Genomic DNA, 13,567 nt, shown 5'->3' with positions numbered 1-13,567 from the left:
CTCAGCACCCACCTGGGGCCTGGACGTTTGGGGTCAGTAGTATCACGTGAGCCACCCTCCTTGGAACTGAGCCTCTGAGGAGGAGAGGTCAATGGGCAGGGTGAGACAGAGGACAGGATGTGGTCAGAACTTAATGAAGCGAGGTCTCATCTGTCAGGAGGCCAACTTATCCATAGCTGCAAAATTGGTTCCATTAGCTCCTTTAATGAGATACAAAAGCTGGGAAAATGAGTGTGTGAGAGAATAATGGCACGGGTCTGCAGCTCTGTTTTGAAACTGTGGCTAAAAAGTTAGATATTACACTACTTCCAGCTCTCCAAATAGCACCGGTGCCCTTGGTGGGAGGGAGAAGGAGGACACGGGGGGCAGGAGCGGGGCTCTGGCATTATAAGGAAGATGCTGAAGCCTTAAGAAGGAAAAGCCTGCTTCTGAACTCTAAATTCAGGGTCAGTCCCATCCTGATGTCTTCCCCACAGAGCAGAGGCTGAGGCTGTGACCCATTCTCTGAGTGGGCAAAGCAGCCCGCAAGGGTCACACTGGCTGGCAGGGCCGAGTGTGTTAATTGCCCGCACAGGTGCCAGCACTGCTGGCAGGGGTTTCAACAACTGGCTGTAAAATGAATTCTGCTATTCCAGTGGTATCTCTTACATCATTTGAGATGTGATCCTCATGGGAAACAATCACAAATAATCATACAACTGGGAGCTGGGAGAGATCTTAGAGATGGCTGAGTCGAAGACTTGTCAAGGAGGAAGTATGGTAGGTTCAAAGTGCTTTGTCTTATTCATGGCTTGTCTCTGTAAGAATAGGGGTTCCCAACAATGAAACCTAAATTTCCCTACAACATTCTCCACAGTTTTGCTGCCTGAGATTTAGTGTTGAGCACGTGCGCTGAGATTTAATCTTCAGCATCCTGGCCTGCCTTTGCCTGAGGCTGGGACGAGACCCTTAGGTGGGACAGAAGGTGTTGGAGGCCATGATGGTTCCTGCTGCTCCTCTCCTCTCTGCCCTCCGGCAGAAAACAAAGCTGGAATCCCAAGAAAATGAAGGTCTGGTGATGTTATCTCAGCACTCCTGGCCCACATGCCAGGCAATAGCTGAGGCCCATGTGCTGGCGTCAGTCTTCATGGGGGAATCCATATTAGATATGTTCATTTGAGTCTGTATCTTTTGCAAAATTGCTGTTGAAGGTGTTGTCAGAAGGTTTTCTCCCATATAAGGTTTGATTTGAAATCCTTTTTAGAATTTTGTCTTAGAAAATGTTCAGTGAATGTCTGTGCTCCTCTTCATGGGGTAATAAAAGCAGCAGAGCCTAACTGGTTTCCTTCTTTGCCAAGACTTCCAGGAAGCTCAGAATTAAAATTTGTCCTCATTTATAGTTTTGAACTTGCATGGGTTTCTGGTGCATTTTATCTTTTTCTTCATTCTAAAGAAAATCTGCTGTTTTTGTTTGGTTTGGCTTTTGCCTTGTTTTAGAATTATAAAATGTCTGAAATACTGTTGTTAATAAGCAGGGCTTGCAGAAATAATGGGGCTTGGAGGGCCTCAAGGGGTGGTGAGAGGAACTAGAACCCTGGCCTCCAGGAGGAAGTTCCCTTTGCTGTAGGGCTGATGTCTCTCATATTGTGAGTTGTCACAAAATCCATAGCTTCAGCTTCTTAATTTATTACTGCCTCGTTGATGGGAGAGATAAGTCAGCTCTCTTCCCCCGGAAAGAGTGGGTGTTCTGGCAGAGACCATACATATAGCAGCCTGGCCGGGGCTGCAGGTTAATTGGCCAGGGGTATGGAGGTTGGGGGGTGGCTGCAGGGGGTGTTGGGGAAACTGCTTTTCCAAGCTGGTAGCCTGGGCGCTTCCTGTATGTGAGAGATGGAGATACTGTGGGCACTTTTACTTGAGAAGAGCCCAGCACTGGGGTGAGCTGGATGGGGATACCCATGTGTGGTGGGTGGACCTGGATAGGGGGCCCTTCCTGGGAAAGGAGGTGGCTGGAGGAGGGTGTTGGGGACTGGTTCCCAAGAGTCACTGCAGACATCCCAGCTTTGTTCGATCTCTAAGAAGACAGACAGAGTGCTTTTCTAGTTCTGGGCAAAAAGAAGTGTTAGGCCCTGCCATGGAGATGGGGTCCCAGTGGGAGAGGAGGTCTGAATGCTGAATAATGGAGGCATCTGGGCTTGGTCACCTTCTTTTTTTTTTTTTTTTTTTTGAGACGGAATCTTGCTCTGTTGCCCAGGCTAGAGTGCAGTGGTGTGATCTCCCCTCACTGCAAGCTCCGCTTCCTGGGTTCACGCCATTCTCCTGCCTCAGCCTCCTGTGTAGCTGGGACTACAGGCGCCTGCCACCTCGCCCGGCTAATTTTTTTTTTTTGTATTTTTAGTAGAGATGGGGTTTCACCGTGTTAGCCAGGATGGTCTTGATCTCCTGACCTCGTGATCCGCCCATCTCTTGGTCACCTTCTTGCACAGGCTGTCCTAGGTTGAGTTGTAGCAATAAGACCCCCCAATGTTTCTTGGGCACCTCTCTGTGGCCAGTTCTCTGCTAGGTACTTTGGAAAAGTAGAAAATACTAGATGAACAAATGAACAGATGGATAAATCCTGTTCTCTGCGAGTTCAAAGTCAACATTGCAGAGACTGGAGACACACATATGCCCATGGGCCCACACACCCACTCCCATATGCCCCACACACCCATGCACACACCCCTACACATGGATGTACACATGCATGTACACACTCATGTTCCCACACACACACATGCCCCCACATACCCTCCTCATACCCCTACATATGCACACACCCACTCACCGATGCACACATTTATTTCAGAACAAGCTTCCCCAGTCTTGTGCAAGCTGTGGATTTGACCAGTGCCTCTCCAACTTGGGGCCACCCCCTCCTCTCATCTCCCCTCAGGGAGGGGTTGTCTGGGTGCTCTCTCAAAAGTCCTGTTCTCCTTCCTTCTCCAGCCTTGCCATCCTGTAGCCAGGTGGCCACAGGGCAATGACTTCATCCTCCTGAGCCTGTGTTTCCTCAATTTGTAAATTGGGGCTAATGGTTCCCACCCTGCTTGCCTCACAGGGTGGCGCCAAGGATTCCCATGAGATAAGGGACAGCAGAGTGTTTTGTAAACTGCAAATTGTTTTCCAAACAGGCAAATGGTGCTGTAGTTTTCCCAGCTATGGAACTCAAGAATTCCTCCACCCACAAGTAAACCGTGTCCTTGCAAGGGTGGGAAGGGACATAGTAGGGTGATAGTGAGGGGCCTGGCCTGTTTTGAGGCCCCCACATTCCACCTGGTGATGCTAGAGGGGCACTGGCCCTTCTGCTCTCAAATTTTGCTGGGACTCACTAGCTGGTGAAGTCAGTAGGGGTCTTGGCCTCTGGCTGCTGGCTCTGGGGGCAAGAAAGAGAATCTGGCAAAGGTGGATGAGGGGAGAAGGGGGAAGTGAAAACCAGTACATCAAAGCCTGAGGCCTGCGGTCACTCGCTAAAGGAAATGTCATCTCAAATTCAATGCTCATTGAGCTTCAGTGGGGACCCACACCTCAGGTGCATGGCCAGGAATCCCCTTCTTCAGGAAGAAGCGCAGTTTCCACCTCACAGGGGTGTATGTGTGTGTATGTCTGTGTGTGTGTGGTGAGTGTGTGTGTCTGTGTGTACCTACTGGGCACTAGCTAGAGCTGTGGAGCTGCCCAAGTGCCATCACAGACCCTCCAGTTCTGATGGACCGCTGGGGAGCTCAGGGAACATAGGAGAGGAGTGAGGCAAGGGTAGGGGCCTGTTGGGTTGTCAGAAGTCCCCTCCTATCTTCTTCTTCTTTTTTTTTTTTTTTTTTTTGAGACGAAGTCTCATTCTCTCGCCCAGGCTGGAGTGCAATGGTGCAATCTCGGCTCACTGCAATCTCTACCTCCCAGGTTCAAGCCGTTCTCCTGCCTCAGCCTTCCAAGTAGCTGGGATTACAGGTGTGTGCCACCACACCTGGCTAATGTTTTGTATTTTAGTAAGATGGGGTTTCACCATGTTGGCCAGGCTGGTCTCAAACTTCCGACCTCAGGTGATCCTCCCGCCTCGGCCTCCCAAAGTGTTGGGATTACAGGCGTGATCCACCGTGCTTAGCCCCCTCCTATCTTCTTGTCTTCCCAGCTGTGACTGGGAACCATGACATCATTGCCCATTCCAGGTAGCCCCCAGTGGGCTCAGGCATGTGGTGTGGAGGCCACGGGGACCCAGAGGCTGCTCCATGGGGGCAATGATGTGGGAGTGGTACTATGGTAGGTACTTTGCAAGGAACCCCTGTCTAGAAGTCCGCCTTGTTACCCACTTCTCTCCCCCACCCTATGTAGCCCAAGCCCTACAACTTAACACTGGGGAAACAGAGGCCCAGAGAGGAAAAGGGATTGGCCTAAGGTCATACTGAGAATAGGGATAAAGCCTGGGCCTCCTGTGTCCTGGCTCTGTGCTCATTCTCATACCTGGGAAGATGGAGCTCTTGCTTTGGGACATCTTTTGTGAAGAGTAGTGTGGAGTCATGTACCTATGTGAAGGAGGTCAACTTGCAGCAATGCCTTGTGGAATGGAGCAGTCATGATGGGCTCCCTGGAAGAGGAGGTAAAGCCTGGTTCAACAGAGCGGGTAGGTGAGGTACAGGCTGCCCTTGGGCAGCAGGGAGAAAGTTTGGCCAGGTTGTCATGTCTCCCATTTATTGAGCCTCACTGGGGCCTCCTCAATTTAATCTTTTTTTTTTTTTTTTTTTTTTGAGACGGAGTCTCAATCTGTCGTCTAGGCTGGAGTGCAGTGGCGCGATCTCAGCTCACTGCAACCTCCGCCTCCCAGGTTCAAGTGATTCTCCTGCCTCAGCCTCCTGAGTAGCTGGGGTTACAGGTGCACATCACCACACTGGCTAATTTTTGTATTTTTTAGTAGAGACGGAGTTTCGCCATGTTGGTCAGGCTAGTCTCGAACTCCTGACCTCGTGATCCACCTGCCTCGGCCTCCCAAAATGGTGGGATTACAGGTGTCAGCCACCACGCGCAGCCAATTTAATCTTATCTTGTCCTCATGATAGGTTGTGAGAGGTTTTTCCCCTCATCCTTACTCTATAGATTTATTAAATCTACCAATATTAACAGGTGCAGTGGCTCATGCCTGTAATCTCATTGCTTCGGAAGCCAAGGCAGGAGGATCACTTGAGCCTAGGAGTTCGAGACCAGCCTGGGCAACATGATAAAACCCCGTCTCTACAAAAAAAAAAAAAAAAAAAAAATTAGCCATGTGTGGTAGCATATACCTGTGGTCCCAGCTACTTGGGAGGCTGAGGTTGGAGAATCATTGAGCCCAGGAGATCGAGGCTGCAGTGAGCTATGATTGTGTCACTGCACTCCAGCCTGGATGACAGAGCAAGATTCTGTCTCAAAAAGAAATCTACAACTATTACCTGAGTTAGTGCTCTGTGTCAGGCCCTGTATCCCAGTACTGGGACCTAGAGGTGGCCAGGCAGACTGACCCTGCCCTGTGGGCCCACAGTCTGATGAGGGATCAGCCATGTGATTTGGGGCCAATTACTTTCTCTCTCTGTGCCTCAATTTCTCATCCAAAAAGTGGCGATAATGAAGTCCTTTCCTCCTAATGTTTATAAAATACCCCAAACAGAGCCAGGCACATTGAAAGTACAATATCTGTATGTGTGTGTTTGCTTAAAGAGTTATCAAAGGAACAAGCTAATTGCAGGTTGTGAGCAAGTGCTGCACAGGAAGTAAAAAGGGCAATGATGTGAGAGCTTTCTGGGGAGCTAGGAATGTTTTCCATCTTGATGGAAGTTTGGGTCCCAAGGGTGTGTGCAATCGTCAAAACTCATTGAATTGGACCCTTGAGACCTGTGCATTCTACTATATGTCAATTACACCTCAATAAACGAAGCATATATTGAAAGAAAGAAAAACAAAGGATGAAGAGGGAGGGCTTCTGAGATGAGATGACATTGAGGTGTACCACATTGAGGGGAGACCTGGAGGAGGAGAAGGCTCTGGCTAAGGGGAAGGAAGATGAGAAAACTGAGGCTCTAGGAGGTTTTGGGCTATGCTCATGTTCAACTCAAGGGGTCAGGGGAGATAGCTTAGGAGATTTCTTGGCAGCTGGACCTGGGCCCAGGCTGAGGGGTCTGTCTCCTGTGATGTGCTCTGTAGAGAGGCCAGTGGGGCATTTATTATATTTTCCGGAAACAGCCCTCTCCCCTGCCCCTGTGCCTATTTTCAGGGCTTTGGCACTTGTAGAAGGACTATTTTAATCCATGTGGGAAATGGGTTCCTAAATATGGACGCAGTGGGGCAGGAAGCCTCGAGAGGCTCCAGCTCAGGGCAGCTCCACCTGCTCCTCTACCTCAGCAAAGCACAGGCTACAGGCCCAGGCTGGAAGGCTCTCTGGTGGCTCCTTGGCCATCGATTGCCCTCCCTCTCTCCCTCTCTCCCTCCGGTCCTGGGCCCATCCTCCCATCCTTTGTTTGCTCAGGAGCCCAGTGTTTCCTGCCAGGCCCCAGCCAGGGACCCCCAGCTGAATTTGACCTGCCTCTGTCCTCAAGCTGCTCCCAGGCTGATAGGAGGAACAGAGGCAAAACCAGTAAGAAAGGTACTGGGAGGATTTTCCACAGAGAGAGAGAGAGAGAGAGAGATTGATTGATCGATCTGAATTGAGCCCTGAAGATTCCTCAAAAAGAGGGAGTTGACCCAACAGAGAAGATGAGGCAAGAATGCACATGACAGAGACCAGCACAGGCCTAGACGCAGAGGCCTGGGGGAGTAAGGCCTGTTTGGGAACAGCACATGTATTTTTCTGGCCAGAACAAAGTGGTTTTGGCCCAGAGGTAGCAGGAAGTGAGGTGGGAAAGGAAGGTAAGCCCTGCGTGCTGGGGGAGGACATTTATCTGGAAGACGTGAGGAAGTGTCTGTGGCCACAGGTGGATTACAGTCATAAAGGGAGAGGCAGGGCTGAGGACCCTACTGAAAGCATTCCAGCTGTGAGCTCGGGCTTTTAAGAGAGAAGAGGAGGATTCTGATGTGGGAGTGAGATGCCACAAGATGGGGAGTGAGGAGGGAGTGTGGGAGCCAGCCTGCTAGGCCTGAGAGGAGATGGTTAGGTCAGGCTGGGGAGGAGTGGATCAGGCAAGGGGAAGGGGAGGAGGCAAAGAAGGAACCAGGTGCAGGGAGGGAGGATGGTGCCTCTTGGCTCCTATGGCTGAGGATTGGGGTACCCCCAGCTAGAGCCACCCCAGGACATGGTGGAGGCGAGTTGGGGGCACCGAGCTTTCTGGTCCCAGCACTGAGGAAGAAGCTGGTGATTGGGAATTGTGCGGACACCAACCTGAGGGGTGTTCTGGAAGGCAAGGGCAGCATAAGCAATGATCCACAGTGTCCAGGCAGGAGCATCTGCCCACAGCAGCCTTGACACATACCCCCAGCCTGCTCTGGGTAATGGAACAGGGGCACAGAGCTGCTGGAGGGCTTGTCCAGACCCTGGCTCTCTATATTCCTTGCACTGCCTGTATTCCCAGGCTAGAGTTGACGGGAGCAGCTCCACAAAAGGAGGGACAGCCAAAGGGCAGCAGGCTCGAGAAACCATTGCCTGCCTCTCCCCTCTCTGGGACACTGCCCTGCCCCAGTTTGTCTTTACCTAGAGAGGGTGTGTGGTCCCAGAGCCTGCCCCCAACAGTGCCCTGTGTAAAGTGGCCTGGCTGTCCGCATCCTGCAGAGGAGGAAATTAAGGCTGGGGCAGCCCAGGGTCCTACGGATGCTGAGCAGTGCTGATCTGAGCCCCAGTCTTGAGCATCAGCCCTGGTCCCCAGCCCTCCTCCATTAGGAAACACAGTGTCATGGCTGGTCCTTGAGTGAGCAACCCTTTTGGGGAGTGGCTTGTCCCTGCTGTCCCTATTCTGGGCCATCTCCTCATGCATGCTGACTTCTTCTCCCCCTACAGCAGGGCCACTGTGAGACCTTGTTCATTTGTGGTGCTGGTTGGCAGCCACAGTCCAGGGCTGAGTTAATCCAAGCAAGGATCCTGATGCCCGCCCACTGGATGCTTGCCTTGCTGGGATGCACCCTGTGGGAATGACTCTGCTATTACTCCATTTTACAGAGTTGTGGGCTGCAGCTTGGAGCTGTGAATGTTTGCCTGAGGTCACACCGAGTCATTGGAGGAATTCAATCCCAAACCCACATCTCACTCCACTCAGCTGTCATCTCCTTCAACTAGGGTCCTCCCTGCCCCCAGTCTCTACCTCTGGGTCCTCACCGGAGATCTGTAAGCATGGGATGAGGGTGGAGGCTAGGCAGCTAGGTCACCTTGAGATGGCCCCACCTCTCTCACAGCGGGATGCCATTGTTGCCCTGGTATTGTATAGCAGCTCCCAGGCAGGCTACAAAGTTACCTTGGGAGCTGGGGACTGACTGGGCGGTCATGACCAAGCAACTCATTTTAGAAGCACTTTACTTGGTAGTGACAGTTTTGTTCTCGCTCCCACTCCTGGAGAATTTGAAGTCTTAATTACTTTTACCCCTACAGGAGTGTGGCCTTGTCTCCCTCCACTCTGGGCCAGTTTCTTTGTGGGAGATAGATTGACAGACACAGGCCTCAACCTCTCCTGCAGGAAGTCTTCCTTCCCACTCCAGCACTCTCCTGATCATGCTGCGGCCTGTAGGGCAGATTTGTGTGTTAGTGCACCCTCTCCCCTCCCCAGCCTTTCCCCAGCACCTTTTACATCTACACTTATGTTTCTCATAGATGTGCTGGGTGAGAATCACAAGGGAGGCACCAAGGGCCTACTATGTGCCAGGTGCTATCCTGTTCAATTTACATGTACAATTTCCAACCCTAGCCTAGGAAATAGAACAACTGTGTCATCCTCATTGTAAAAATGAGGCTCAAGGGATGTGTGGCCCCTGGCTTGAGGTCCCATGGCTGCTGTGTGATTAGAGTGGGGTTATAAAACCCACTCAATTTCCATCTTATTTGCAGTCCCTGAGAAGGGAGGCAAGGGCTTCTTTGGCCTCTGAGCCCCTCGAAGCAGTCAGCCACCTCCCAGAGACTCCTTGAACTACCTGCCAAGCTGCTTGAGCCCAGGACTGACCCTCAAGTCCAGAGGCTCATTGGACCACAAGTCAGAGAAACCTGGATTCAAATTCTCATTCTGCTCCTTATAAGCTGTGTGACCTGGGGCAGGTCACAGGCCTCTGAGCTTATATGTTTTTGTCTGCAAAGTGATGGTAGAGGGCTCTGAGCCTGATGCTTTCTACGCCCACCCACCCACAGCTCCTATATGACAGCCCCAAGGCCCGGCAGGAGGTAGACCATCACTGGCAGGCTTCTGGCGGCCCCCACATTGTCCGCATCCTGGATGTGTATGAGAACATGCACCATGGCAAGCGCTGTCTCCTCATCATCATGGAATGGTATGCTGGCCTGCCCTGTCTCCATACCCCCTCGGCATCCCTGTGGCCCCCAGGCTCCCTGCCATGCTTCTAGAGACTTTCTTTGTTTTCCAGGTAGCAGATCTGGATGCCACTGTAGCCCCTGAGGGGCAATGGAGCAGGCAGCCACAGGCCCTGCCTGTGGATCTATGGAGTTGGCCATAAGGACATTCCCTCAAGGGTGGACAAGAAACCATAGGGGTTAATATGGCCTTCCTGAGTGTGATTTCTACTCTGTGAGGAGGCCTAGAAGAGCTGTCAGAGAAGCCTCCCAATCCCTGAATATGGGGGATGGGGGATGTGGGGAAGAACAGGACCCACACAGTTCCCTCAACTTTCTCTCTTTTTGACCTGGATATGTGCTCCCATGGTCCCACCAGGAATTGGGTGCTTGGGGCTTAGAACCAGGAGCCAGAAGCCTGCTCCACCCTGGGCTTCTTTCTGTAACACCGTGGCTCAGCACCAGCTGTCCTTGGACTCTGGGTCCCCAGCTCCTCCCTGTCTGCCTTTCAAGTCCCCCCTTCCTGTACCGGTTAGCCAGTTCTTCAGATTTGGGGTTCAGATCCTGCCTCTGCTACCCACTAGCTGTGTGACCATGGGCAGCTCTTAACCTCTCTGAATCTCTGTAACTCAGATGTAAGATGTGGGGAAGATCTTAATGTAGCATTTACCCTGTGATTGACTCCATTCTACGTGGCCCATGTGTATTGCATATTCAATCTGCATGACTATGGGGTTGGTGTTGTCATGCCTATTATACAAAAGAGACAGCTGAGGCACAGAGAGGTGAAAGAACCAGCCCAGGATCACACAACAGCACTCATGAAATGTGGATCCCAGGGCATGGCACATAGTAGGTGCCCAGAGAACAGTGGTCATATGATGATAATTAACATCTCATCTCACATTTAGGGAAACAGAGACTTGAATAGGGTTGGGAGTACCCAAGCCCTCACAGTCAGGTAGGGGCCGTGCCACTGGGAACACACAGGCTTCTTGGCAGGGATCAGAGCCCACCACCCTCTTCTAGTTCCAAGAGTTCAGTTCAACCCACCCAAGCTGACAACCCACCATGCACCAGGTTCTGCAAGGGACAGGGAGGGTGACAGTGGCTGTTCAGTAGGGGAGGAGCAGAGTGGTAGGGCTTGAAGCCTGGTCCTGTGATTTGGGGCAGGGGCAAGGGTACGATGATGTGCAGTTTCCCCCTCTCTGCTTATAGTCACCTCTTTTACAGCATGGAAGGTGGTGAGTTGTTCAGCAGGATTCAGGAGCGTGGCGACCAGGCTTTCACGGAGAGAGGTATGTGCATGTAGCTGGACCAGCAGGAGGATTCAGGGTGAGAGGTATGGACCAGAGAGTTGTGTGTGATGCTGGGCAAGACCCTGTTCCTCTCTGTGCCTCAGTCTTCCCATCTGAATAAGAAAGGGTGGGACTCAGTGTCCAACCCCACAAGGGACTCTCTGAGTCTGAGACACTTTGTCGAAGATGGACTCTCTATGGCTTTGGGATGGGGGCCTCAAAGCCTCTTGGTGCTGCCTTGCAGTTGAACTGGGAAGAGGTAGTTCAGGACTGAGGAAAGAAGTTTAGATGGGTTGGGGGTATCCTCGGAGGAAACTGGGGTATCTGGGGTGGGGTAGACATCCCGGGATAGAGAACCTGGATAGCAGGAGTGCTGTCACTGTCTTCTTGTCTTGTGCTGGCCAGCTAGACTGTGTCCAGGAGGGATGATAGGGTGGGAGCTTCACCTTTGACTGGCATCACTGACCCCCTCCTCTTCTGTTTCTGCAGAAGCTGCAGAGATAATGCGGGATATCGGCACTGCCATCCAGTTTCTGCATAGCCATAACATCGCCCACCGAGATGTCAAGGTGAGGCTCTAGGATTCAGGTTGGGGACCCAGGGAAGAGGATATTGTCACACTCCACAATCCCTGATGGCATCCAGGACCCACTGGGTGGAGGCCATATTCCATAGTCACATTCAAAGCATCCGCTCTGTGTCCCAGACTGCTCTTCTCAGCCTCTTCTCTGGTTTCAGCATACTCATTCTGTTCTCACCAGATGGGTCCCCTTGTTTCTTTCAAATACTGAGTAATCCCAATAGTAATAAGAATAACCAAGTGCCTGCCTGAAGCTAGCAGGCCCTGACAAGCAATCTCATTTCATTCTCACCCAGCCTTGTGAGACAAGTGCCATTACCCATTTTACAGATGAGGAAAATAAGGCTCAGAGAAAGATTAAGTGACATGCCCAGGGCTGTGTAGTTGCTGCACTGGGATTCATTCATTCATTTGTTCACTTGTTCAGCAAGAAATTTTGTGTGCATGCAACCTCAGGAAGGGGCTGCCTGATGCTGTTGGGGTTTTTTGTTTGGTTTTGTTCTGTTTTTTTGAGACAGAGTCTCACTCTGTCACCCAGGCTGGAGTGCAGTGGCACGATCTCAGCTCACTGCAGCTTCTGCCTCCCAGGTTCAAGCGATTCTCCTGCCTCAGCCTCCCAAGTAGCTGGGACTACAGGCACCCGCCACCACACCTGGCTAATTTTTGTATTTTTCGTAGAGACAGGGTTTCACCATGTTGGCCAGGCTGGTCTTGAACTCCTGACCTCAGGTGATCCACCTGCCTTGGCCTCACAAAGTCTGGGATTACAGGTATGAGCCACTGCACCTGGCCCTGTTGGGGCTTTTGTGAAGTCACAGCCATAGCTTTGATAGATCAGGCCCTCTGATACCAGCATTTTAAGGGAAAGAAGCCATTTGCTGAGCACTGGAGGAAGGAATAGAGATAGTGCCAGTTGTTGGGCCACCTTCCAGTCTTGAGGCTGGAAGGTCAGCTCTCCAAATTTCCTATCCTGGGAGAACTGGGTCTTAGAGGTCATCTGGATCAGATGGATGAAATGCATCCAAGGCACTCTGCATGTACAGCACACACATGCACGTGCACACAGAAGCATGTGTGAGCACTATCAGAGCAGAGTCTGCTTCTCCTGGACCCTCTGCCCCAAGCCTAGAACATTACCTTCCTTGGTTTAGTTCCTCCTCAGACTGGGCAGAGGCAAGCTGAGGTTCTAGTTGCTGCATCAGGTCCTCCCTCTGGCTGAGCACCACAACCTGTAAATCCTTGCTTTACTTGGACCCTGGCTTCTTTTTTTTCCCAAAGAGAGAAAAGCCTTCTGCAGAGGAGATTCCCTTGAATAGACTAAAACTGCTTTTCTGTTTTTATCACAATTTTTATCACAATTGAGAAGGTCAGATCTTCTCAAACAGAACCTGAGAAATAGCATCCATTGGTTCTAAACCACCACCCCATCCTTCTAACAACACCCCATCCTTCTACCCCAGCTCTGCTTGGGGGTCTCTTCTGCTCCTCTCCATGGGCCTATATCCTACCCATTCATTAAAAACCAGTTTCAGGGACAGACCTCCCCACTGCCCTCATCTGCCAGGCCCCTGGCTACTCCTGGGACACAGGAAGATTGCCCCTGTGCAGCTCCTGGGGTCTGAGCAACCAGGGCCTTCTCCCCTAAGCAACCTCAGTTGGGGCTGTCCTTCTAGCCCTGTAGGATTCACTCTGGGCTGGGTATGGGACATGTGCTTGGCAACACTGACTTATGAGCAGCCTGCCTTCCCCTAGCACCCTTGCTGTAACATTTCATGGCAATGTCACCAACTCAGGATCAGAAGTTCCTGCCCCGAGACTTTCTTTTTTTTTTTTTTTTTTAAGACGGAGTCTCGCTCTGTCGCCCAGGCTGGAGTGCAGTGGCCGGATCTCAGTTCACTGCAAGCTCCGCCTCCCGGGTTTACGCCATTCTCCTGCCTCAGCCTCCCGAGTAGCTGGGACTACAGGCGCCCGCCACCTCGCCCGGCTAGTTTTTTGTATCTTTTTTTTTTTTAGTAGAGACGGGGTTTCACCGGGTTAGCCAGGGTGAAGAAGTTCCTGCCCCGAGACTTTCTATGGCACTTGGTCATTCACAGCCTTGGCTGAACACCTGCCTTGCTTCCCCTTTTGTGAATGCAGGTAGCACCTTGGGTTTCTCTGTATTTGACCCATGTTGGTGGGCAAGGCCCAGGTCTTTTTATAAATGGACCTGGCTCCTTCTGCACTGGGATGGAG

At 51.5% G+C, this 13,567-nt stretch overlaps 1 protein-coding gene across 3 annotated transcripts in view; it reads left to right on the top strand.

The window, feature by feature from the left end:
- MAPKAPK3 (mitogen-activated protein kinase-activated protein kinase 3) overlaps nucleotides 1-13,567 on the top strand; it is a 33,608-nt gene that overhangs the window by 15,065 nt on the left and 4,976 nt on the right. For all 3 annotated transcript variants that reach the window (XM_025376954.1, XM_025376956.1, XM_025376955.1), the window contains exons 3-5: nucleotides 9,299-9,438; nucleotides 10,691-10,755; nucleotides 11,245-11,324. In XM_025376954.1, coding sequence (XP_025232739.1) covers nucleotides 9,299-9,438; nucleotides 10,691-10,755; nucleotides 11,245-11,324 — 285 coding nt within the window. The remainder of the gene's footprint in view (nucleotides 1-9,298; nucleotides 9,439-10,690; nucleotides 10,756-11,244; nucleotides 11,325-13,567) is intronic.

This window comes from Theropithecus gelada, chromosome 2 (genome assembly GCF_003255815.1).
Source record: "Theropithecus gelada isolate Dixy chromosome 2, Tgel_1.0, whole genome shotgun sequence".
NCBI classification, from domain to species: Eukaryota; Metazoa; Chordata; class Mammalia; order Primates; family Cercopithecidae; genus Theropithecus; species Theropithecus gelada.
This window is presented reverse-complemented; position numbering and strand designations above follow the sequence as displayed.